The sequence below is a fragment of the Bos javanicus genome, chromosome 3, assembly GCF_032452875.1.
Source record: "Bos javanicus breed banteng chromosome 3, ARS-OSU_banteng_1.0, whole genome shotgun sequence".
NCBI classification, from domain to species: Eukaryota; Metazoa; Chordata; class Mammalia; order Artiodactyla; family Bovidae; genus Bos; species Bos javanicus.
In genome coordinates this window covers 106,956,271-106,983,465 of record NC_083870.1, presented here as the reverse complement: position 1 = coordinate 106,983,465, position 27,195 = coordinate 106,956,271, and the positions used below count along the sequence as shown (strand labels likewise).

At 42.1% G+C, this 27,195-nt stretch overlaps 1 protein-coding gene across 18 annotated transcripts in view; it reads left to right on the top strand.

The window, feature by feature from the left end:
* The window catches only part of MACF1 (microtubule actin crosslinking factor 1), a 340,889-nt gene that overhangs the window by 198,642 nt on the left and 115,052 nt on the right, over window positions 1-27,195 (top strand). For 17 of the 18 annotated variants that reach the window (XM_061412419.1, XM_061412433.1, XM_061412428.1 and 14 more), the window contains 15 exons: window positions 372-541; window positions 1,820-1,998; window positions 2,690-2,828; window positions 3,467-3,660; window positions 4,781-4,943; window positions 5,663-5,746; window positions 8,447-8,554; window positions 8,745-8,843; window positions 10,313-10,465; window positions 10,768-10,856; window positions 13,455-13,590; window positions 17,374-22,743; window positions 23,461-23,610; window positions 24,957-25,172; window positions 25,260-25,409. In XM_061412419.1, coding sequence (XP_061268403.1) covers window positions 372-541; window positions 1,820-1,998; window positions 2,690-2,828; window positions 3,467-3,660; window positions 4,781-4,943; window positions 5,663-5,746; window positions 8,447-8,554; window positions 8,745-8,843; window positions 10,313-10,465; window positions 10,768-10,856; window positions 13,455-13,590; window positions 17,374-22,743; window positions 23,461-23,610; window positions 24,957-25,172; window positions 25,260-25,409 — 7,400 coding nt within the window. The remainder of the gene's footprint in view (window positions 1-371; window positions 542-1,819; window positions 1,999-2,689; window positions 2,829-3,466; window positions 3,661-4,780; window positions 4,944-5,662; window positions 5,747-8,446; window positions 8,555-8,744; window positions 8,844-10,312; window positions 10,466-10,767; window positions 10,857-13,454; window positions 13,591-17,373; window positions 22,744-23,460; window positions 23,611-24,956; window positions 25,173-25,259; window positions 25,410-27,195) is intronic. The other variant, XM_061412434.1, reaches the window with a different exon arrangement.

Genomic DNA, 27,195 nt, shown 5'->3' with positions numbered 1-27,195 from the left:
ACCAACTAGAAAGTATCGTCAACACCTTTTTACCACTTGCATTGCTAGGAAAACTTGAGATAGCGAATAACTCACAGAGATGAATTCTCAAAATCAGATCATGGAAAACAAGGCTGTGTTTTATTCATCATTGCTAATAAACCTATCCCGTTTTCTTATGGAAATTATGTATTTGGACCTTAAAGCTCAGTATATAATGCAGGGAGTTTGGGAACAGGCAGAAGGTTCCCCATATAAGGCTTTGCTTTCATTCATGGAGTATCAGCTCTGCTAGAACCAGTGGTACCCTATCGCAGGGTAAATCTGTTTTTCTCAGGTTTGCCGATCTCCGTTGTGGTGCTTAACGGTCTTCTGTGCTTGTGCATTCACAGAGGACAAAGAGGAAACTGTGGCCAAGATGTACATTTCAGAGCTGAAGAACATCCGGCTGCGCCTGGAGGAGTGCGAACAGAGGCTAATCCAGCGAATTCAGTCCCCAGCCAGCTCTCGGACTGACAAAGATGCTCGGCAAGACAACGCATTAAGGATTGCAGAACAAGAGGTAAGCCTTTATAGCAAGGTGGGTGCTCTAAGACTGCTCAGCAGAGCTGCTGCTTTCCGCTCTGTCCCTTACACGTATGTTATATTCTTTGACATGGTTCCTGTCAGTCATGTGACTCCACAGATAGTACGGAGAGGCTCAGATTCTGCTATGGGCTCTGATGTACACTTTTCTCGGACCTTTTTTTCTAAGTCTTTGTTGAATTCGTTACAGTATTGCTTCTGTTTTATGTTTGGTTTTCTGACCATGAGGCATGTGGGATCTTAGCTCCCCAACAAGGGATCCAACCCACACCCCCCTGCATTGGAAGGCAAAGGCATAACCCCTGGACTGCCAGGGAAGCCCCTGTGCAAATTACTTCTCATCCTTAGTTTCCTTTCTCAGAAAATGGAGATAGTACGAACCTCCATCCATAGAAGAACTATAGATGGAGATCCGTGACATTGTGCAGGAGGCAGTAATCAAGACTATTGCCAAGAAAAAGAAATGCGAAAAGGCAAAATGATTGTCTGAGGAGGCCTTACAAGTAGCTGAGAAAGAAGAGAAGCTAAAGGCAAAGATATATACCCATTTGAAGGCAGAGTTCCAAAGAACAGCAAGGAGAGATAAGAAAGCCTTCCTTAGTAATCAATGCAAAGAAATAGAGGAAAACAATAGACTGGGAAGGACTAGAGATCTCTTCAAGAAAATTAAGATACCAAGGGAACATTTCATGCAAAGATGAGCACAATAAAGGACGGAAATGGTATGGACCTAACAGAAGCTGAAGATATTAAGAAGAGGTGGCGAGAATACACAGAAGAACTATTCCAAAAATATCTTCATGACCCAGATAATCACGATGGTGTGATCACTCACCTAGAGCCAGACATCCTGGAATGTGAAGTCAAGTGGGCCTTAGGAAGCATCAGTATGAACAAAGGTAGTGGAGGTGATGGAATTCCAGTTGAGCTATTTCACATCCTAAAAGATGATGCTGTGAAAGTGCTGCACTCAGTATGCCAGCAAATGTGGAAGACCTACTATCTAGAGTTTAGTGTAATTCTTTTTGTCTTTATACTGAAGGTATGTCTGTAGTCAAGTTGGTGTTCAGAATTTATTTGTTTGTGTTCTTTGCCTTGCTCTGCCTTCATTGGCTGTTGCCTGGTTTATTTCATCATTCTCCTATATATGACATTTGGTCTGTTTCTGATATTTTGCTGTTCTAAACTAGGACTTCTTGCTAACCTCTTGGTTCAATTCTGTCTCTGTGTTTGTTGTGTGTCTTGTTCCTGATAGCACACTCAAGCGGATCTGCAGCAATTGAGGGCAGACTTGGATGCTGTTTCCATGAAATGCAACAGCTTTCTCCATCAGTCCCCATCTGGTTCCAGTGTCCCAACTCTGCGCTCAGAACTCAATCTGCTGGTGGAGAAAATGGACCATGTGTATGGTCTCTCCACAGTCTATTTAAACAAGTGAGTGAGTGAGAATTTGGGTCAAGAGGGCAATGTTTTCCATTCGGATGGGGAAAATAAAAGTACCTGGCATGTTTCATGAACAATGCAGGGGGATTACAGGTTTTGAAGAGCTTGTGCTCATAAAAAGAGATCTTGGCTTTAGTTCCAAATAACATGGAGTGGGTTCATTTGGGCTGCAGTGAACAAATGCTGGGAATACAGAAGGGGAAAAGAGAAGTTGATTTGCAGTTTTATGACTATTTTGAATCTCATTTCTGTTTGATTAGATACTTCTTTTTAAAACAGAAAAAGGGACACTAAAGAAAGAGAAATTGAAATTTTTATCTACACCGTGTATTAGGCTTTGAGGGTTTTTCCTCTACCCACACATCCCCACCTATGACCTTGAGGAGATCTTGGAGTCTTCATGGTTTTGAGTGGGTTTCTGTCCCCAAGCCTCTTTTCTTGTGAGACCCCCACCATATGCACACACATGTGTGTGTGTGTCCCAGTGTCCTCCAAACTATATTTTAATTGGCTTAAATTGGCAGTACATATACTATGCTTATCTTTATGAAACCCTGTCATCATTTAGTAATGATGAAGTTGATTTTGACAGTTACGATTGGTGCCTCTCTTGGTAGTGCTCCAGGTCCGAAGCCCAGCTCTTAAAATGCATGTACTAATGGAAGTGATTTTATCCTCACAGGCTGAAGACAATCGATGTTATAGTGCGCAGCATCCAGGATGCTGAACTCTTAGTCAAAGGTTATGAAATCAAGCTGAGTCAAGAAGAAGCAGTACCACCAGATCTTTCAGCTCTGGAGTCCCATCGGTCTACATTACGGGTTGGTTTTTCCTAGTTCCTAGTTTGACTTAACATACTCATTGCTTGGGGTTAGCAGAGAAATGCAGTTTTGGATGGCATGCCACTGATTAAAGTTTGCATTCAAATTAGGCAATATATTATATTTAATGTCTTTTTACGTAGGTCCAAAGAAGAGAGGATCGAGACATATATCTAACTACAAAAGGGAGATAAAGGACCATGCTTCTCTATTTATTTTTTCCCTTTTCTCCTCAGTAAAGTCATAGTGTAATTGGATACAATCAATGGTTATGCTGTAAGTTTGTAAATCACTTAGCTCTTCCTTCCTTTGATGCTCACAAGCAACTCTGTGAGGTGGCTAGAGGAGGGAATTTTCAGATTGGCTAAGTGGCTTGTCATGGTTTCATAGCTTATAAGTGGTGGAATCAGGTTTCAAACACTCAGGTTTCAAACAGGTTTCTTGCACTTTTCTCTACTGGTTGCCTAGTGTGCCTGAGGACTATGGAGGCATTTCTGGCACAAACACTGTAGAGTCTGGGTTTGAATCACCGATGTAACATGGAGCCAGCTGTAGACAATAACTTGTTTTGTTCCTTAGTCTGAGTCCTTTTTATCATGGAATATATTTAACCTGTTGCTCTGCTTGTGTTTTTATAGCACTGGCTTAGTGATGCAAAGGACAAGAATTCAGTGTTTTCAGTCCTGGATGAGGAAATTGGCAAAGCCAAGGTAGTGGCAGAGCAGCTGAGCCGTCTGACCCCAGAGCGAAACCTGGATTTGGAGCGCTGTCAGGAAAAAGGTTCCCAGCTACAAGACCGTTGGCACCGGGTCATTGCCCAGCTCGAGACCCGGTGAGTGATAGCCCCACCCTTTTGTTCTAGGGTTCAGAAACTAGGTTTTAAATGAAAATAGAGTTATTTCTGTGTATGCTTATTTAAAGGCAGAGATTGGTCAGAATGTTGTCCAGAATGTATCCTGTCACTTGATTTCACACTGTCACTTAATTCCTGCCCCATCCTGACTGACTCCTGCCTTTAAGTAAGCATGCACTCACTGACCAGGGGACACCTGCGTCCCCTGCAGTGGTAGCACAGAGCCTTAACCACTGGACCACCGGAGACTTCTCTAGCTTTGATACTTAATATGAGTCATTATTCATTGTGGGGCTTTGCAGAATTTCTTGCTTCCTTTTCATTCGCTAATTTAGTGTTTTTATCTGTTACTTGAGGTTCTGTTTTTGATGCCCGATTTAAATAGGGAAGACAGAAAATCGCCTGAGGCCAGTCTAGTTAGGAAAATATATAGGGAGAGGGGTGATAGAGACTCATGTAAGTTTGGATTAATTCTCTATAATTGAATTATTATCCCGAGGCTAGTTAGACTAATAAAAGTGGTATAAGAAGTTGTTACTGGAATTAACTACTATTTTTCACCCACTCTACCCCTACTTTTCTCTCCAAGAAACCACAGTGAGTCATAAATCATGGCTGTACACTCTGACAGGTCCTCTATCATCAGGAGGCCAAAGTGTACAGGCAGTACTACCTTATTGGCAACCCCAGTAATCCTTGGCAACATAGGTGAAAAAATTGACAAGGATTATCACAGGATGCCAGGCTTCAAAGCAGTTTCCAGGTCAGCAGCGCACGCCTACTACCTTATTGGCAACCCCAGTAATCCTTGGCAACATAGGTGAAAAAATTGACAAGGATTATCACAGGATGCCAGGCTTCAAAGCAGTTTCCAGGTCAGCAGCGCACGCCTGGTTTCTACTTACTTCTCACCCACAGAATACTGGGTACATGCATAGCTCCCACCCAGTGTTGCATTGCTGTTCCCTCGAAATAAAGATGTATTCCTCTGTGGTCAAGCTCAGCTGGAGGCATGGCTGGGCTAAACAGGGAATTGCCTTGTTTACTTAGTTGTATTTATACCAAGATATCTGATAGTAGTTTCCCTTTGCTTCTGCAGCCAATCTGAGCTAGAAAGTATCCAGGAAGTCCTGGGAGATTACCGAGCCTGCCATGGAACTCTCATCAAATGGATTGAGGAAACCACTGCCCAGCAGGAAATGATGAAGCCAGGCCAGGCTGAGGACAGCAGAGTACTCTCCGAGCAGCTCAGCCAGCAGACGGTGGGTGTGGCCATGGCCCAGTGGAAGTCGCAGGGGGAAGCAACTAGCAGTTAACTTCCCCCCAGATATCAAGACCTTCTGAGCCTCTTCTGAAAAGGGTTCAAGCAGAATGGTCACTGTCCTGAGTTCCCATGAGTATATATTGAAAGCACTGGTCAATATTGCATTTTGTTTTGCTAGGGTTAGAATATAGGAAATGAAAACCCAGGGAAGCTATGAGTTGAAGAAAATTATTTCATTCAAAGCTGTTTTTATATGTTGGTATTTTGAGGGATTTTTTTTTTTTTTGGCTCCCTTACTTGAGCCAATTACTTAATCTCTTAGTGTTCTGCTTTCCTCAGCAGTAAAATGCATATAGTCCATCGTTTGTTCAACTGCCCTCATAAGGTTTTTGTAGTTAGGATTAAATGAAATGATACATGTAAATTACTTAGAACAGCGATTTTCAAAGTGTTGACAGCCAGAGTAGCAGCTTCAGCATCACTTGGGAACATGTTAGAAATGAGAGTTTTCATTTGATGATGAAAGCAACTCGAACCCAAATCTATCAAGTCAGAAACTCTGGAGATGGGACCCAGCAATCTATGTTTTATCCAGTGTTCTAGGTGATTCTGACACAGCTAAGGTTTGAAAACCACTGCCTTAGAACGTAATAAATGCTTACCTGTTTCAGTGATGATAATGACAATGATAAAAGGTTGTGATGTTTTGGTTCCTAGGAGCTGTTTGCAGAAATTGAGAGAAATCAGACGAAACTGGACCAGTGTCAAAAATTTTCCCAGCAATACTCCACCATTGTAAAGGTAATGCTGCCGGTCCTAAAAGTAACGTAAATAGTCTCCAGCTTGATCTGCGTGTCACTGGAGGTTTTATTTTTGGACAAGCAAGCAGATTTCCTGTTCTATCCTTAAGTTAATGCAGGTGTGTGTTTGTCATGGCACATATTTGGGGATGCTCAGAGAGGTACCAGACAAGAGATGAGTTTCGAGGAGTCTCCATTTGACTCCTGAATGGGTGAATGACAGGCCTCTTAAACTTGCCATGTGAAAAACAGAATGCTTGGGTTTTCTTCTCAACACACTTCTCACTGTCTTGCATATTTCAGGAAATAGTGTCGTCATTTTCCTTACTGCTGAGGCAAAAAAAGCCCAAAGAGTCATTCTTCGTTCTTCTCTTCACCTTGAACTTTATGTTTAATAGCAGTCTGGGACCTAGGTGGGTCCATCTTGCCATGTTCCCGGGTCTGACTGCGCGTCACTGCCCCTCCTTCCCCACCTTCCCAGGTTCGAATCTAAGTGAAGAACCTTCTGGAGCTGCTCCAGCGCTCTGAGCTTCTCTCTCACTTCTCCTGCGCACTCAGGCTCTTTTCCTACACAGTAGCCAGACTCACTTTGTAAGAACATACCGCATGTCATGGAACCTCGGACACTGTTGGTTATGAGCCGTGTTACTTTACGCACTGCCCGAAAAGGGGAAACTCCACCAATTATGCAGATGCCAAGTGAGACATTTTCCAATTTTAGCGATACTAAAATGCGAGGGAAATGTGTACCTTGCCATAGCTGAAACGTGATAGATTGGATCCTGTCACTCTCCTGCTCGGTACTGTCTCGTGACTTCTTGTCATACTCATACTGAAATTCCAAATTCTTTTATAGTTTATCAGGCTATGCAAGATCTGGCTCCCTACTCCCTATTTCTCTGATAAGGTCTTTAAAGAAAACTGACCTGAGATTCTTCTATATTGATTTGTTGATTATCATATGCCTTCCCACTAGAATGGAAGTTCCAGGGGAGTGAAGTTTTTCTGACTTGTTCCCCACTATGTGTGTAGCACTCAGAACAATGGCAAGCACGTAGTAGGTGCTCAGCAAATAGCTTTTTAATGCATACATTTCTTTAGTTAATAACAGACTTGGTATCACAAAGAATTGAGTTCAAATCCTAGCTTTGCCATTTTCCAGGCTTAAGACTTTGAGCAAACATTTACCCCTTAGAGTTTCTATTGCTATGTCTGCAAAATTGTGAATAGTAGCTACCTCACTGAGTGATTGCAAAGATTAAATGGGATAACTTATACATAGGACAATGCCTCAAAATTAAAATACGTTCAGTAAATGGTAGCACATGCTTTTATTTTTATTAGCATTTGGTTGTTAGTACTACTGTGCTAAGTTGCTTCAATCGTGTCCGACTCTTTGTGACCCCATGGACTGTAGCCCAACAGGCTCCTCTGTCCATGGGATTCTCCAGGCAAGAATACTGGAGTGGGTTGCCATGCACTTCTCCAGGGGATCTTCCTGACCCAGGGATCGAACCTGTGTCTCCTTTAGCTTCTGCATTGCAGGCAGATTGTTTACCACTGAGCCACTGGTGAAGCTTTTTTTTTTTTTTTTTTTCTTCAATAGACTGCTTAAGCACTCATTCAGTATTTTCCTCCTGCCTAGAATTTTCAAAGTTGACAACAGAAAGCAAGACATTCCAGGCAAAAGGAACTTCATAATTAAAGGCACAGAGGAATAAAATACAATGATTATATGAGGAAATAGTAAATTCTAGCTATCCTGGTATAGCTAGAAATTATATCATACATGAGAAACAGCGATTATAAAAACTGAGAGAGGAGATTGGGATCAACCCATGAAAGGCCTTGTTCAGTTCCTTTGTGTTTACCATCTATTCTTGCTCCTCAAAATGTGGTCTTTGAACCAGGAGCATTGGCATCACTTGAACTAATCAGAAATGCATAAGCTGCATTTTAACAAGATCCCCAGGTGAATGTTGGTATTTGAGGAGATCTCTAAGTCATTGAAAACTTTCAAACAGGGAAATGAAATGGTTATCTTTTTGGAAAAGTTATTCCAGTAGCATGACAGAAAATAAATTGGAGGTGTGAGTCTAAGAAGGAGAATAGGAGGCTGTTGCTGCATCATGTGAGCCACGAAGAGGGCCTGGACCAGGGCAGCACTCCAAAATTGCAGAGGAAGTAATACAATAGCATGGCAGCACGAGAAGAGCATTAGTTTAGGGATGGATGGAAGACTGATTCCAGTCCTGACTGTGTTGCTCACCCGCTGAGTTAATTAGGGAGACTCACTTCCTGTCTCTGGGCCTCAGTCACCCTGTATGTGAGATGAAGGATGCGGTCAGCACTCAACAAATTGCCAACTCAGGAGTCTGCAGACCAGACCCACAGGCTAACTCCAGCTTGCCTGCCCACGAGAAAAGGCCATTAAAAAATAATAATAATACGTCACAACACATGAAAATTATATTAACTTCAGCTTGCAGTGTCTCTAAGTCATGTTGTATCATTCCCATTCAGTTACTGTCTAGGCTGCTTTCACTTGCAGCGGCAGAAGTGAGTAGATGGTATGGCCTTTTCAGAAAGTTTGCTAACCTCTGTTCTAAAGGATCATCAGCATGGAAATGCTGCGATGCTACTGCATGATGTGTGTGAGCCCTAAGCCCGGCGTAAATGCAGTCCGTGTCTTCCTCCCCAGGACTATGAATTACAGCTGATGACATACAAGGCCTTTGTGGAATCGCAGCAGAAATCCCCGGGCAAGCGCCGTCGCATGCTGTCCTCTTCAGATGCCATCACGCAAGAGGTGACAGGAGGGGGTGGGCAAGGGTGTGTTCACTGTCCTCAAGGAAGGATTCGCTCGTCGGGGCCTTATGATTTGACTGCTGTTGAGTGTGTGACTTCATGAAAACTTCCTCTTTTTGTCAACTATTTAAATTGACTTTTTTGGCAGATAACTTATCTAAATTGTTTTTTTTTTTTTTTTTGAATCATAGTTCATGGACTTAAGGACTCGCTACACAGCATTGGTGACCTTAACAACTCAGCATGTGAAATACATCAGTGATGCGCTCCGGCGGCTGGAGGAGGAGGAGGTGAGGACAGCTGGTTCTAGATCATCTTGAGTGTAGAATAAAAAATCCTGTACCTCATCTGTCAGGATTTAAAGTGCACACACCGCTGCCGTCCATTGTGTACAGTACTTGCATTCCACGAAGTTGCTGGCTGCGCTGCACCAGCCAAACAGAGAATTCTGGTGCCCATGGGAACACAGGGTTAGGTTCCTGCCAACTTGTGGTCAGTGGGTAACACAGCCTGATTTTATGTGTGTTTTTGTTTAAAAGCACTTTACCTAATGCCTGTGTGCTAAGTCGCTTCAGTTGTGTCTGACTCTGCGACCCTGTGGACTGTGGCCCACCAGGCTCCTCTGTCCATGGGGTTCTCCAGGCAGGAATACTGGAGTGGGTTGTCATGCTCTTCTCCAGGACTTTACTTAATATATCTTGCTGATTCACTAACACTGAACTCATATCTAAGAGAAGCATAACTCACAGCTGAACAAATCTTATTAAAGCACATTTTCTCTCCAAGGCACATGACAACCTTCTGGTGAATAATGAGGACTGACTGTCTTGTGTCCAATGCTCCCACTTCCAGGTTTTGTTATTATAGAAACATAAGCATTAAGAAAGAGCTGTGAAGAGAGATCCTTAATAAAGCATAATTTGTTCAAGGGAAATATTGGAGATATCCAAATTCCATATGATAGAATGCAATGAAACTGTTAATGAAATGGATTTAAATGAACTGACATAGAAATATACTTATAATACACTATTTGAAGAAAAAAAACAAGTTTGAATTCTATGTATAATTAGGATTTCAAGATAAACAAGAGTGTGTACCACAGAGGTACAAAATGAGCATAAAAACAAGTTTAGAAATATTCTGTACCAAATTCCTGGGGAAATGAGGTTAAAGGGACATGTGTTATGCATTTCAGATTGTTTGAATTTGTTGTAATGAGTATGCAATCTTTCTGTAATTATAAAAATCTGTGTTTTTGCAAAATAAGTTTACACATATTCAACAACTCTTAAAAAAGAATTGCTCTTGGAAACATTAACCTGTGCCAACTTTTGCCTACATAAATTGGCCAAAGTTTTTCTTTATGTCAGTACATACCTCATTTAATCTCTGTAGATGTCCATCTCTTCACTTGAAAATCAAAGAATTAAAAAAAAAAAGAAAATCAAAGAATTATAAAAATAAGATCCTATATGTGAAGGGCTTCTTAAAATTAGTAAATAACTACTGACTGCACATCCCATAGGAAAACAGCGTGCTTTTCTAAGAAGAGTGCCTACCGAGTCATAATGAACTTAGCCATTGGTGTCACACAGGCACCGGTGAGCAACGCTGGGGGTGGGGTAAATCATGTTTAACTTGGGGTTATTGGAGCTACTGATGGAGATAACTTTCATGTCTTTATTTTAGGAACTCTGAATCAGGCCTGTCTAGTAAAACATTGACCAAGATACTGATTTTCTATTTCCTCTTCTAGAAAGTGGTAGAGGAGGAAAAACAGGAGCATGTGGAGAAGGTTAAAGAACTTTTGGGCTGGGTATCTACCCTGGCAAAGAATACACAAAGCAAAGCTACCTCACCCCAGACCAAAGAACCAACAGACATTGAAAAGGCTATTTTAGAACAACAGGTGAGTGGAAGGTCCCTCTATCACTTCCTTGGTAGCATAATATGAGATTACTCATTAGATGGGATAATATAAGGTACATATGGGCCACTCAAGAATGATTATTATCTCAGTAAATGTTAGCTTCCAGGACTTAAAGAAACTGAAGAAGTCATCTTATTTGTGTTTCTGCTTTCTAAACCACTCTAGATAGTGGTAATGAAAATCTTACCTAAGCTAGGTTTTCTCCCTAGGATTTTATTTTAAATGACTTGATTCTTCAGTTTCTTGGGCTCTGAAGTTTTCTCTTTTCTTCTACTACATAGGTTCTGGCAGAGGAGCTGACAACCAAGAGGGAGCAAGTCTCTGAGGCCGTTAAAACTTCACAGATCTTCTTGGCCAAGCACGGTCACAAGTGAGTCATAAATGAGATATTGTGGCACATCTAGAGGACTGGATCTTAATGACTAAAATTCAGGGTCGTGATGAGAACTCAGGCTGGAGAATTCAAGGTGGCAGGAGTCCGATTATGAAGAACTTTGTAGTTCACGCTGAATTTACATTTTATGTGTCAGCTATGAGGAGAGCTTTTGAACCTGATCAGGCTGTTCATAAAGGTTTCTAGAACAGTTTCATAGAGAATGTATAGACATGAGGCACAAGTAGAGTCCTCAGCAACCAGTTAAGAGGCTATTCTGACAATACAGGCAAGAAATGATGAGGTGGAGAAGAGACAAAGATTCAAAAGATATTAAGGATGATGAACTTACAGGGCTTTGTGACAAATGAAAATGATCAGATGTAACTCCCAGGTTTCTGGCTTGGGCCACTGGACATTTGGTGATGCTGCTAAACAAGATAGGGAATACAGGAGAGGGTGTGGCTTGAGGGGTAAGAAGGCCACTTTAGTTTCAGATATTATGAATCTGAAGAGCCCACAGGACATCAGAGGATAAACCTCTAATATGTATTTAGAAGTCCCTGATACATTACTTATGCCTCAAGTGGTTCCACTAAAGTTGTCCAGTGGCAGCTATATGTGTAAATTTAGAATTTATGAGAGAAATTTGAAGTGATAGAGATTAGCATAGTAAAAACCATGACTGGATTATTTTACAAGGGTTCAAGGGCTTCTCAGCCTATAAAGGAGCCTTAGAGGAGTAAGAGGAAATTATGAGTGAAACCTCAGAGCCCAAGGGAGAACAGAATTCTAAAAAGAAGGAAATGGTCAAAAGTCAAGTAAAGGTAAGACATGGCTATTAACTTTGGCATGTTGGAAGTTTTTGGTGACTCTGGTGAAAAGTTGGGGAATGATGTCAGATTTAAAGGAATGGGGAGCTCGTGAGGCAAGAAAGATAGTGGTAGTGAAATTAGACTACTCTTCCGAGGAGCTTGTTGTGGGAAAGGAGAGAAATAATAGAGCAAATACTCAGAGTAGAATTTATGATCAAGAGAGAGTTTTGGTTTTTTTTCTTAAAAGATCGAAGGGACTTAACTGTGTTTATGAACTATTGACTCTCAAGGACTAAAAGGGAGAGAAAAATTGATATCATGGGAGAGGGGTTGCAGAGGATGTAGAAGAGGATAAAATTCATCTGTGGGTAGAAAGTACAGACTTAAGTAGGAGTTGAGGCAGCTTTTCCTCTGAGGTCTGGGGAAAAGGAGATTAGGGAAGGTATGCTGCTGATGCTGCTGCTAAGTCGCTTCAGGTGTGTCCAACTCTGTGCGACCCCAGAGATGGCAGCCCACCAGGCTCCACTATCCCTGGGATTCTCCAGGCAAGAACCCTGGAGTGGGTTGCCATTTCCTTCTCCAGTGCATGAAAGTGAAAAGTGAAAGTGAAGTCGCTCAGTCGTGTCTGACTCTTAGCGACCCCATGGACTGCAGCCCACCAGGCTCCTCCGTCCATGGGATTTTCCAGGCAAGAGTACTGGAGTGGGGTGCCATTGCCTTCTCCAGGGAAGGTATAGATATGGGTAAATATGCCAGAAGTAAAGTCAGAAATTAAGAGAATTAGTGCCCAGTGGTCTGTATTTTCTCTTTGAAATATGTAAAGAGGTTGTTTGCTGAAAGTTAGAGTGTGCGCCAAGAAGATTGTCAGGAAGCACTGAAGTCTGGTAGTGGTTGGACCAGGAGGACTTCTACATGATTTTGGAATCCCCCCACTAGATAGACTTGGTCCGCATGTGGGATCAGAGAAGTCGAAGGGTTTGATTGACCTGGGGTTGGAGTCTTGTTAGTGAGGAAAGAGTGTAACAATAACAGTGAGGGATTGATCGAGAAGGTGGACTGTGTGATGAGAAGAAAAGATAATAGATGGAGTAAGAGAAATGGAGAGGTCAAGGAAGGTTTGGTAAATCAACAGGTCGTTTTAAGATGAATCATAAGATTCAGTCTCAGGAACACAATGTTTTGAAAGAATGAGAAAAGGAACTTGCAGAACTCACCAGATTCAAGAAAAGGGTCTGAAGAAAATCTGGTAAAATACTAAACTTTGGGGAAAGTTGGATAGTTAGGTAATGAGTAAATGAGTTTGTTGTATCCTTCTCTTTTGTCTCTTTAAGATATTTCATTTTTAAAAGAGAAGAGATACAAGAGTAAAGGAAGAAAGCTAGCCAGGTAGGATTATAATCAGAAGTTATAATCAGATAGTAGATTCTTTGTTTAAAATGTCAGAAGTGGCATAATTTTAGAGGATGGCAGCATCTAAGTATGGATGAAGCTGATGTGGCCCGGAGGCCATTTGGATTGGGAAGTTCTCTGGACTACAGGTATAGAGTGTTAGATAATTGGTGACATGAGCATTAACATCAGCAAGAGTCATCTGAGAAGACAGAAAAACTATGAGCTAGATGCCAAAGTGTTCGGTGAGTATGGGAGACTGACCAGATGGTGCATCACAAACAGTGACAAAGAAGAATACTCTCCAAGGTGGAGATGTTGTTTTGAAACAATAGAGGGGAATTGGGGGAAAGGTCTTTCTCTAAAAGAGCTTTAATGCTTCATCTTCTAGGCTGTCAGAAAAAGAGAAAGAACAGATATCTGAGCAATTGAATGCCCTCAGTAAGACTTACCATGATCTTTGTGAAGGTTCAGCAAACCAGCTTCAGCAACTCCAGAGCCAGCTGGCCCAACAGACAGAACAAAAGGTACTTTGAGTTTTTCTCTCCAGGTGTTGGAAAGGTACCTTGGGAACAGTATGACTGCAGCTTTGCTGATTGAGAGTGATGATCACTAGCTTTCCATGACCGGTGTGACTTAATTTTTAACCTCACCATAGCAGCCATTTGTCTCGTGTTTCTTTATTGGGGTTCCACGATGTGTTGGTCAGTCAGCATCACTAGAAGGTGCATATGGCTAATCCTTTAGACCTGCTTCACCATTGTGTCATCTTGCATTTTGTGGCAGACCACAGTCAAGGAGAACCTGAATTTTGTGTCATATCTGATCAGAAGGCAAAATGGTTACTCTGTGGCATTGTCACCAAAAGACAGCAGGGAGTTCTGAATATTGGGAAGTAAAGTCTGTGGACCTTTTCCCCACGCCCCCCCCCCCATACTTTTTTTTCCTGTCTACTAAATAAATGAGAAATGTCAATTTCCAAAACAAACTGGTGGATTAGCTGCACTGACTGAGACGCTGGTTCCCCTTATCCATAGTCACCCCATCATGTGACATCTTTACCAGTTACCACCATGTTCATTGCCTGGACCACATGGAAGTTGTTACATTCCTGCTGGTTGTCCTGAGTTCTTCCTGGATACTTGTGTGTATATGTAAACTTACCATATTATATACATGTGTCTCTGGGACATATATGTGTGTTTGCCTGCTTATTTCCTATGTTGTGAAGCAATGGCCAAATTCTGTGAGGCAATTTAAGCTCCTGTGGCAATCAGATTTGGTCTAGATAATGCTCAAAATGATATTTAGACAAAATATGCTTTGACTTTGATCCTTAAATTTGTATAGCAGGAGCTGGAGTTATACAGGCCACAGTGTAGAACCGGCTGTGATTTATTTGAGAGCAGATTTCCGAAACAAACGTGCTGGTTCAGCACTCTGTTTGTGAGGTAACCCACTTGTAATGGCTTATTGCTTCACCATATACGGGAGTACATGAAGAGTTTTAACAAAATTGCTTGCTGAGAACATCCAGTTCTCATTTTGAAAGGTTAAAAAAGGGGAGAAAGAAAGAAAGAGAGTCAAGCTGCTGAGCACCACTACATTGAGCATGATGTGTCCCCTGTTACCGTTCGTGTGTTTCATGTGAAGTATTGTTCTGATTAACTGACATCCTTGCTTAGAAGTTTAACTAACCCTTTGGAGTTTAAGCACAAATGCACAAAGGGAAAAGAGGACGACCTGTTTGGGGTTCTTTTTTGCAAAAAACAAACAGTCGCATGCTGGACGCTAACACCAAGCTTACACTGTGTGTGCGATACGGCTGAGCTGCTCCGTAAGGCTCTATCTCTTATCTGCCCAAGGCACACCCTGCAACTCTGGTAAGTAGAGCCGTTTATGTTTTCTTTCCTCTTCTCCCTCTATTGTCTTCTGCTTGTGTAGGTCAGAATGCTCGTGTTTGGTGGGGCCGAAATGAATTTCTCTGGATCATATCCCAGCTCAGTGATTCTTGCCTGTCCTCTAATTATGAGGGTGTTAGAAGGAACAGTCTTTTCTCTTTGGCTAGACTCTAATACAAGCATGTCTGAGAGTCCATGAACTCACAGAAGAAATTAGATATCTTTCAAAGAATCACTTTCTTTGTCATATTGTCTGCTTCTGAACAGCCTTTAAATGAATTTTGTAAATGGAATTTTTCATATATTTCAGAGTCGCATACCACAAGGGGATTTTCCCTTCAGTCCCTACAGACAAGATAGCCAGTAGATTCACATAACATACGTTTGCCTTATGCAAGTTAAACTCTACATCCTGGGTCAAAAAACAAAGGGAGGATGAAGAGTAACACATAATATTTTAAACAGTGTGAAGAATTCTCAGTTATTGCATTATTTGAACAAACATAGTACGATGAAGATGCAGTCCAGACCTGGGTCCTCATTTGCTATCTATTCTCCATTTCTGATGCTGCTGCTGCTAAGTCACTTCAGTCGTGTCCGACTCTGTGCGACCCCATAGACGGCAGCCCACCAGGCTCCCCCATCCCTAGGATTCTCCAGGCAAGATCACTGGAGTGGGTTGCCATTTCCTTCTCCAGTGCATGAAAGTGAAAAGTGAAAGTGAAGTAGCTCAGTCGTGTCCGACCCTTAGCGACCCCATGGACTGCAGCCTACCAGGCTTCTCTGTCCATGGGATTTTCCAGGCAAGAGTACTGGAGTGGGGTGCCATTGCCTTCTCCGCCATCTCTGATAGTATGCAGCTAATCCAGGTTGAAATTCTCAGGGCATATTCTTAAAATCTGGGCAAAGTAGGTTAATGATTTTAAGGATTTCCTTACTGTTTATTAGTTTATTCATCAAATGTTTCTTGAACTGCTGATATTAGTCCTAGACATCCAATGGACAAAGCACCTGCTTTTATGGAGCTTGCTTCTCACCGAGACAGAAATGAAGTACATTATATGGGAGGCAAGGAGGTGACTGACAGTTGCTTCAGTAAAATCTTCCATGGATAAGAGTTAAATATGGACAAATAAGTAATACTGATCAAAGAGGGACAGATATAATCATGTATGGAAGATGAAGATGCTGAACACTAACAAGAGGAAGTAGAAAGTTAGAGAGTGATAAAAGCAATGTGTTCTGAGTGGTAAAATACTTGAATGACTTAACTTCTGAATAACATTCTGCCTTGAAAGGCTTCAAAATAGGACTTCTTCAGAAACTGTTTTGAGGCTTTTTTATAAGGATGGTGTTGACAGTGTGTAAGGCTGGCCTTATTCTGTGTCCTCAGTACTGAACTCCTTTGTAAGATGGAACTCTGCTGTGCTTCCTCTTACTGCTCCCCTGGATCTGACTGGCGAGAAAGTGGAGTAGCTTGAAATTTAGAGTCAGTCCTTGGTTTGATTCTGGAACTCACTTGTTTTGTGACCTTGGACAAGTTACCTAATCTCTGTGTACCTCATTTTCTTATCTGCAGACTAAAAATTAATTGCCTTCATAGGATTGTTGTGAGGATTAAATGTCACTGCTTAATAAATATAGTAAGTGCCCAGTAAATAGTAGCCATCATTGTGATGACTGTATTACCTGTTCTAGCCTGGACTAGAGGAAAATTTATTAGTGGTTTCAGAGTCAAGGGACCCTAGTCTGCTCTTTCCTTGACTTGCTGCTTCCAATTCCTAGAGCTAATTTAACTCAGAGCTGTTGCCATGGCAAACGCTAGCATTGGCCACCAAAAATGTGACCACCCTAGTTGCTGAACACCTGCCTGAGTAACATACACAGGGCCATCTACTGAGCTTCACAGCTGTTGTGTGGCTCTTGGGCTGCTTATATCTGTCTTCTGACCCCATGGACCGATCCCGCTGAACTCCTCAGCAGGGAAGTGCTACTTCAAGAGTCTTCTGCATGGATCGCAACCCTGAGAAGTTGTTATGTGAGGTCGAATTCTCACTTTGGGGGAACTGGTATGTCTGTAAGAGCCTTTTTGGTGATTTAATCTTAGAAATAGCTGTCTCCTTACTTTCATTGCTTGCTACTTTATAGAGCTTGTCACTCAGATGTGCTTAATGCTACCATCCTTTGGGTAGTCTGTAGACTTCTGTCTATGTTAAACATTCTATAGATTAGAAAAAATCTTTTTTAGTATTAACACTGCCAGGCTTCAGGATGTTTCCTACAGGTTGGGGTTCATATCAGGCTGGGTTTTTCTTGTGGTCGGAATTTGATATACTGTAGTTCTTTGAATGACTCCTTTCAACAATTGTGCTTCTCTGATTCAGTGTTCTTGTTCGTTTTTTCTTGTAGGGCTGCAGAGCAGTGGCTGGGGTGATTGACCTAGGCACAGTGGAGATATTTCCCATCTTCAGAGCAATGCAAAAGGGCCTCGTTGACCAAGACACAGGCCTGGTGCTCCTGGAATCCCAGGTTATCCTGTCTGGCCTCATTGCCCCTGAGACCTGTGAAAAGCTGTCTTTGGAGGAGGGCCTAGCCAGAAACCTCATTAATCCTCAGATGTACCAGCAGCTCCAAGAGCTACAGGATGCCCTGTCCTTAATCAGCAGGCTCACTGAAAACAAAGGCCCTCTTTCTGTGGCAGAAGCAATTGAAAAGAAAATAATCAGTGAGAAAGTTGGACTGAAAATCTTAGAAGCTCACCTGGCAACTGGAGGTTTCAGTCTCCCCAATGATGAGAACTGTATTAACCTAGAGGAGGCTTTTCACCAAGGCCTCATTTCTGCATGGCTTCACTCAGGGTTAGAGTCCCACCTGAGATCATCCAAGAACTTGATAGACCCAAACACAGCTGAGAAAATAGATTTATTGGATCTGATGCAGAGATGTATTGTCCACCAGGAATCAGGATTGAAATTGCTGCCTGTCAAGCAGTTGGCAGGGGGAATGGTGAGCTTGAAATCAGGCCGGAAGGTTAGCATTTTCCGTGCCGTTCAGGAAGGGCTGATAGATAGACAGGTTACCGTCCGGCTGCTGGAAGCTCAGCTTTTTGCTGGAGGCATAGTAGATCCAAGAACAGGACACAGACTTACAGTGGGAGAGGCTGTGAGACATAACTTGATTGACCAAGATATGGCCTGTGCTCTCCTCATAAGGCAGCTTCAGACAGGAGGGATCATAGATACTGTCACTGGGCGTAGGCTGACAGTGGATGAAGCAGTGAGCCATGATCTGGTATCTGCTAAGATTGCCCTTGTGATTCTGGAGTCCCTTTGGTCATTCATGGGTTTGCTATGGCCTGAGTCTGGAGAGATTCTCCCAATCACAGATGCCCTGGAACAAGGTATTGTGTCTACAGAACTAGCTCATAAAATCCTTAGTGACCGACAGCATATTAAAGCTGTATTTCTACCAGCAACCACAGAGATTTGGTCCTGGGAAAAAGCAATTGAAAATGGTATGTTAGACAAAAGTCTTGCTAATAACTTGAAATCAGTTTGCATCCCCGACGTGATGCCCCACATGCAATTAGCAGACTCTTTAGAACGAGGCAAGTTCAACACAAATCCTGGAACGGCAGGTGTGCTGTGTAGCACAGGCCAAACCGAGGGTGCCACAAGCCATAACGAGAAGCTGCTGTTTCAGCTGATGACTCACAGCTATATTAACGTGAGGGATGGGCAGAGGCTGCTCCTGTTGGACAATGAGCTGATAGAGGCACTAACAGCAAGAGGTGATCAAACAGGTCCTCCAGAAGTGTTTGGAAGTGGGCATCAGAGGCTAGAAGCTGCTGAGAAATTACAAGAAGCAGTGAATGTGAAAATGATGGAAACTTTCTGTGATGAGCTGAGTGTGAGGTCACATGAGTTCCAATTTTCTTCTCAAAGCAAAGAAGATGCCGATCAGGCAAATTACACTGAAGCAAAACGCAAGAAGATCGTTGTAGAAACAGAAGGCTCTTCTATAGAGAACCCCCAAATGGACCTGTTTGTAGGGCAACAAAAAGTGGGAAACCCAAATGTTGATACTTTGAATGTCATAGATAAAGTCAAATCAGAGTTTAAAAGACAGTTGTTTGGTACTAAAAAGGAAGAACAAATAGAAGTGTCTACCAGAGAAAATGTCAATAGAGAATTTCTCCTTACAGTACCTCCTGAGAAAGCAGAAGATGTGACTGTGGTGGAGGACAAAAACCTACTTTCTGTTGAGTCACTAAAAGAAGAATGGCAGATTCTCAGAAAGACTTCCCTGACGTGTCAGAAAGAGCAAGCAAACACACGTGAAACTGAGTATACTCCAGGTGAAACTGGAAGACCTCTTGTAAAACCCCAAAGCAAAAAGTCACAATTTCAGGTCGAGAAAACTCTAGCTTTAGAATCAGAACTCAGGTCTGAAAAGGATAAGACTGTTCTTTCTCTGGACAAGAATAAAGCATTAAGTGAGTCACCTTTGGGTAGGGATGACCATCAACAAAGTCCAGAAAGTCACAGCATGGCAGGTGGTAGCAGGATGATGACAGACAAGGAAGCTGATGGCAGTGAAACTTCCCTGCCATGCATTGCTGCTTCAGAGTTGCTTGAAGAGGCTACCTTGAATACATTAGCCGCACAATTAGTAGAGGGCGGTATCCTTCATGAACAGACAGGCCAAAAGCTCTTACTAAGTGAAGCAATAGCCCGAGGCCTGGTGCCCAGCCACACTGCTGTGAAACTTATGGGAAAGATGAACATGTTTCGGGGATTCTTTGACTCTCAGACCTGCGAGTCTTTGACAACTGAAGAAGTCATTGATGAAGGTCTGATGGATGAGAAGTTGTTGCACAATGTCCTCATGGCAGACAAAGCTATAAGTGGTGTCTTAGACCCTCATGCCCACACGCTGTGCTCTGTGAAGGAAGCAGTTGCCATTGGACTTCTTGACACACAAACAGCCACCAGAATTTTAGAGGGGCAGGTGGTGACTGGTGGGATCGTTGACCTGAAACGAGGCAAAAAGGTTTCAGTTACTTTAGCCTCAAATCTTGGCTTGGTGGACAGTGCTGACCAGCCAGAGCTTATAAATCTGGAGAAAGCTTCCAAAGGCAGAGATGCTGAAAACACAGTTAGGGGGAGATTAATTAGCTTGCAAATGGAAACAACTGGAATTATGGACCCTGACAACAAAGCCCCTTTAACAGTCATGCAGTCCATTGACAGAGGACTTTTGGAGAGAGATGAGGCCATTCAGTTGTTGACAAAGCAGGTGGTAGATGGAGGTATCATTCACCATATATCTGGAATGAGACTTTCTGTTGATAATGCCTTTAAGCATGGCATCATTGATGAAGACTTAGCCAAGGAACTCAGAAAAGTTGAGACCTTAAGCCTCCGTCAGTTCTCTCATCCTGAAACAAAGGAAACTATTTCCCTCTCTGAAGCCATGAAATTAGATCTTGTAACACCAGACTTGAAGAGAGAAATCCAAGAAATTCAGGCCTTCACTGGAAGCTTTGTAGATCTCATTTCTGGGCAGCAGTTGACCCTGGCAGAAGCTGAAAAGGAAGGACGATTAACTAATAAAGCAACACTGTCATCAGAAATGATGAATGGGATTATAGATCCTGAGAGTTACAGAATTGTTCCCTATTCAGAATTAGTAAAAAAGTGTAAAATTGATATTGAATCTGGACAGAGATATCTAGAAGTAATTCCCTTTTCAGACATTAAAGATGGAGCGAGTGACAAAGTACTTACGTTGTCTCAAGCAATTAAGCTTGGAAAAGTAGACTTTGCAGCTGCACTGAAGGTTCTAGAAGCCCAGGCAAATGCTGGGGGAATCATAGACCCTGCCACAGGAAAAAGATTGACACTGTCATCAGCTCTGGAACAGAAATTAGTAGATGAAAACATGGTCAGAATTATTGCATCTCGTCAGGTGTTGGATGGAGGAATTATTGACATATTCAGTAATCAGAGAGTGACTTTAAAGGAAGCTATTGGGAAAAGACTTATCAGTCCTGAACTGGCAACTATAATCCAAGAAGATACATTTAAGTTCAGTGATCACCAGGCTCACATTGAAAAGCAAGATGGAATAGAAGTATGTGAAATAAAGAAGCAGTTTCTAAGAAAGGAAATGTTAATTGCTCATAGTCAGTCTGCTGAAATGAGTTGTGGTAAAGGAGAAAGTGAGAAATTATCTCAAATTGAAAACCAGTCTGCACAAAAAAACATTAAAGTGAGAGTTTCTAATGGGGAGGAGGCAAAAAAGAGCAGGGAAATTTCATTAAAGGGATTGGAATGCGATGACCAAAATAAGAGATCTTCTCCAGATGCTAAGGAATCTTTGAGTGTCATAATTCCTAGTGATGGTAAAGGCAAATCACTGGGCCAAGATTCAGAGACATATCTTCAATCAGAAATCTGTGAATTTAACCCCAGAGAGGTGGCTTCTGCAACCATGGAAAAAAGTACAAACAAAGAGCAAGAAATAATAGTACAAACAGAAATTATTTCTCATATGAAACAGCCTGTATCAGGTCTAGATTCTAAAGAAGTAAGGGAAAACCAAGGAGGAATTATTTCAGAAGTGCAAGAGTCAAATCATGAAACTTTAGACAAATTACTAATTCAGCAGGTTATACAGAAACCAATGAAAACCACAGAGAAGGGTAAGGGAGGGAAGAAGATTGTAGAAGAAGGCATCAAGACCCGCGGACCAGCAGCTCTGTCAGAAGAAAAGCTGAATCAGGAAACTATTAGTGATGACCGTGACCCCAGTGTAGAGAATCAATGTACGGAGATAACTGCGCGTGAAAAGGGGAAAGCGACTGACAAGGGTCTGGGCTTTTCTGTTGTTGGTGAAACTGAAGACTCTTCTTCCCAAATGACACCCAAAGGAATTTCTATAAGAAATCAAGATGCTTTAACCTTCTTCAACTCTAATCAAGTCAGTGAATCTCAAGAAATTATTGTTGGGCTCCAGGGTGAACTACTCTCCTCTTTGATCCCAAGGCCTGAAGGATTGTACTACCAGGAACCAGTTGGAGGAGTCCAAGTTGCAGACACAGCTCCAAGTTTCACAACAGACAAGTCTTTCCAAGGAACCACGGGACAGGAGACCAATTATCATCAAGATTCTTGTGTTACTTCTAAGGTTAGACAAACCAAAGATCTGCCTTTCTTATCTAATGAATATAAAGAAAAATCATACCAAGAAGTACCTTTTGACTCAACAAGCACTGTTAAATTGGAAGAAATTAGAGTAGGCTCCAAAGAAGTCAGTAATCTGGAATTCTCAGACAGAAAGGACCTTCATCCTCAGGACAACAAAAGTGATCGTGAATATGGCAGAATTCTTGAGTCTAAAATAGTGACCACTCAGGAAATACCTGGAGAGGAATCCCTACGAATGTCAAACCTTATAGTTACAGGTGCAGAAGTAGGGTCCTTTGAAGGCATAGTGACTCAGAGAGTTCCCAGAGTCTCAGTGTCCCTTCTCCCAGAGAAATTGTCCAGAGAGGTGTCTCAAAAAGAGAATACGGGACAGCAGGAGGCCACCATTAGTCCTATTCCAGACACCAGTGAAGAGGAGAGGCTGCCCCCAGTATCATGCCCCACAATGAAGATGGACGAGAAGACACCACAGGAGAAGCTCAGAGCGAGCCCTGGCAGCGAACAGACCCCCTTGATGACTGTACCAGGGGGAGCAAGTGTGAACCCAGAGCCCTTCAGAGCTACTAAAGTAAGTTACCCAGTGGTGTATTTGTGTGTGTGTATGTACTTGTTATGGCTAATTTCATGCTAAAACTCTTGACTGGATACTGAGCTTTCATGAGGAGCCTGGAAGGCTGCAGTCCATGGGGTCACTGGGAGTCGGACACGACTGAGCGACTTCACTTTCCCTTTTCACTTTCATGCATTGGAGAAGGAAATGGCAACCCACTCCAGTGTTCTTGCCTGGAGAATCCCAGGGACGGGGAGCCTGGTAGGCTGCCGTCTATGGGGTCGCACAGAGTCGGACATGACTGAAGTGACTTAGCAGCATACATCTGCTTAAGGACAACTAGAGGATTCTCTAAGATATAACTTAGTTTATAGTCATCTGTTTGTAACATAGTTGTTGGAAAATTAGGTAGTAGCCTGGAATGTCTTTCTGAAATTTGCAAGGGTATCATTAAAGCTAAGTTAAAATACTGAGGCTATGGTACCTGAAGTCAGAGAGGTTTTTGCTAAAATGATGCTTATAGATTGATAATCTTGAGCTTGTGCTCCCTGAGGAAATTAATGAATTGCTTATTTGTCCATTGATTTGCTACAGTTTAGATAAAATAACACAATTTATTTCATTCCATGCAATGTGTAGTAAAAATTTCTATTCTGTTCTATGACCCTGTCTGCTTTAAAGGCAAACTTAAAGAGGAATGTCAGATTTGAGTGAGTTTTCTTTTTGGCTCCACAGAATGTATTTACCCGGCAGCTCTGCCTAGAACATGATGAGAAGTTGGTATCCTATCTGTCTCTTTTACGGGACATTGAAATGAGGACCAAGCAGATTCAACCTCTAGAGCTCAACCTGGCAGAGCTACAGGATCTGCTGTGTCAGGCCAAGGTAGGTTCCCAGAGACTTCCTCCAGGCCCATCAGTTTGGGAAAAGTAGAGAAGACACCACAAGAGAAGCTTCTGAAGCAAGAAGAACGTATTCAAAAGCACTGCTATTTAATGGACAAAAAGTAGATTGGAAAAACTATAATTAGAGATCTATGAAGAAAAGCAAGGGGTACTAGTCTCACAGAAACCAAAGCATAAGAGACTCAAGGGAGTATTAGAGACAGTGGGCAGTATTAGATACTGGTCAGCAGTATTAGATACAGTAGGGGGACCGAGTACAGTAAAGACTAAAAGTGGGATTCAGTGCCTGAGAGTCACCGGGCACCTTGATAAGAACAGTTACACTCGAGTGGTGGGATATAAACCAGGTTGCAATGACAATAAACAGGATGTTGGAAGGTGGAGACAATTAATGTAGGTCATGCTTTCCAGAAGCTTGGTAGTGCAGGCAAGGAAAGAGAGGTAGGACACTAGCTAGAGGAGATGCATGGGAAGAGGGATGTTTTGAGTGGATTTTTAGGCTGAGGAGAAAGAACCAGTAGAAAAGGAGAACGTGAAGTTAGGGAGGAGAATGAGTGCTGACTGATGGAATGAGGTCCCCGAGACATGGAAAGACATAGAGATAGACAGCCCTGAGTGGGAGGAGGAGTACCTCCTTCACTGCAGCTGGAGGCTGAGAGTTGTCGCAGGCTTGGAGTCATGAGGAGCGCAGAGATTGTAGAGGTTTACCAATTCTCTCAGTGTCCAGAGGGTGGCCTTGGGCAGGATGGCTGAAGGGGAGGGGAGGACGATGCCCAAAGAACTACCAGGCTCTTCTACAGCTTGTTTCTGGCCTCTCTGCTGAGGAGCAGAATATTGAGGAATAGCTGGGTGGAAAAGCTGGCTTGGGGTGTTTTTATGTTCTTTGGTTCTACTCGCTTGAACTTCGGAGTGGAAGAGTTGTCCTTTGGTTGACTTATATATTGCATCACATTATTTAAAGCATAATGACACTAGTGGAGAGGTAGCAAGTTGTAGGGCAAGAAGCATTGCCCTGAGTCAGAAAACCTGATTGCAAGTCTGGGCTCTATTGCTTATCAGCTGGGTGACCTCAGGGAAAAACAAATTCACAGTTTTAAGCCCTGAGGCATCTGTCCTATAAATTCAGGATTATGATGTCTGCTCTGCCTCCTCAAGAATGATTGATTGTGAGAACAACAGAAAAACTAATGAAGATCTATAAAAACATTTTATAAGCCCTAAAGCCTGTGTAAACATGAGGTGACAGAATAATATGTTTACAGCTGATTCTAAGACAGCAAGATTTCTAGTCTCGATTTTGGAGGTAACTCCAGTTTATGCCCTCAGGTGTTAGACAAAGAGCTAAAGGATTTGTCCACGGTGGTGAGCCAGGAATTGGAGTGTGTGGATCAGATTATCATCAGCCAGCCTCAGGAAGTCCCAGCTCAACTGCTGAAGGCGCTAGAAAAAGATGCCAAGAATCTTCAAAAGTCCCTCAGCTCTGTGAGTGACACCTGGGGTTCCAGACTGCTCCACCTCCAGAGTGCCTTGGAAGTACAGAAGGTAGCTTCTTGTTTTTATTTACAAAGGCTCACAGAGTCTGGGCAGGCTTGGAGAGCTTTATCATCTAACTTGCCATTTATTTCTTAGACTAGAGTGTTAAATCAGTATGAACAGCTAGAAGGCAGACTTCAAGATCTGAGAGCCTGGGTTGGCGATACCCATGTTATTCTGAACAGCAAGGAATATGACAGTGAAACAGATGCTGGCAGCCTGAATCACTGCCTCCAACGGTGTGAGGTGAGTGCACCACCAGCTCTCAAGCATGTTTTATTTGCCCTTTTGTGTTGTATTAATTTCATGTCTCTGCTAGGCAGTATCTGTACTTGCCTTTCTTAGAAAGTGTGACTTCCCATTTGAGAAATAAAAGGTCTTTGCAAATTTTTCCTGTAAAGGGCCAGATAGTAAATATTTTAGGTCTTGCAGGTGACCTGTTTCTGTGGCAGTTGTTCATCTCTGCTGTAGAAACATGAAAGCAGCCATACACAGCATATAAACAAATGGTTGTAGACATGTTGCAGTAAAACTTTATTTACAAAACCAGATGACAGGCAGGTCTGGCTTGGGGAGTGTAGATGACCAACCCCTCATCTTGAGAGGTGGTTTTCTTCTTGTTAAACTCCAAGTTAATTGATTCTTTTTTGTAAGTCAGTGAGAGAAAAAGTTAAAGATTTCTGAGATGTATTTGAGCTGAGGATTCTCCTGCCCCCAACACTGTTGTTTCTTTTGAATTACATTTAAGATAATATCAGATAATGCTCACGTTGGTTTATCCACCCTCTGCTATAGCTATTTCTTTCAAATTCTTTCTGAAGTCAGAGCAGAAGTAGAGATGTTCCCTCCTATTCCAGCCTCTTCCTTTTCCCCAGTCTTAGGAGGTACAGACCTAAATGTTGTCTGTGGTCAGGTTTCCCTTGTATGCATCCTTGCCCCTCTTTATCTTGCAAGAGTTGACTTGCCTTCTTCTTTTGCACCCTTTAATCTAAATACACCGGTGGAGGAATGAGTAGCAGACTTTGTTCACTGACAAGAGTTTTGAAAGAAGCAAGGGTGAGAAAAATTCCTATGACATAGTATGAAATATAAGAACACAGTGCACCCCCTATATTGGTGTCCTTGCCTGGTTATGAATTACATGAATTCCATTATGGGAAGAGAGCCAGTCTAAGCCTCATTTTCCTAGTGAGTTTCCCGAATCCATGTGTTCACAGACAAGGAAGTGTAGTCATATGATAAATATGCAAGTAGTTCTGCAAGCCCGCTTTGCAGGGTTGCTGACTGCTCCCAATTTCAAAGTGATAGACGCACAGATATCTTACTTGTTTTTATGGTTTTTTAATTGCACCCAGTATAACGTGGGTAGTGATTACTAAAAGTTTGTGGGAATATTGCATGCTTTTTAATTGTCTAAAAGCAGATAAATTCTAGTGTTTAGGCAGTTTTTTACTGCTTTATCTGACTGTAATCCTTTACAGTTTTAAAATGTATAAAATGTTCAACATTTTTGTACAGTTTTAAATGTATAATATGTATAACTATTTAAAAGTCAAACTTTAGTGAGCCACTAAGAAATTGAATATTTTCTCATTTCTGGTTTACCAGTATCTCAGGGCTAGACAAACACAAATAGTTATTTGCACCTAATAAAATACAATTAGATCTATCTCAGACCAAAAATTCATGCTATACTTTCCAAAGTATAGCATTTTTTCACAGATACTTGGGATTAGCAGTGCTATAATTCTGTTAATATAAATAATGGAAAGTGTAGTGCATTTAGAAATCAGTGGTTGATTTAATTTATTGTTCCTTTAATTATAGTTAAAGGAAACCTAGCTATAATATGTGAGGACTCTGGAGAGGCCAGAAGTGAGAGAGACTTCCATTGTGGGTTGGCCCTAGAAATAATCAGTGTTGCTTTTAAAAATACAGGAAATTAACCTCTGTTTGATTATGTTGATTCTTTGATTAGAACCACCAGTTTCTGCTTCTGTAGAGAATTGGAAGTTTCTTTCCTCTTTTCTTC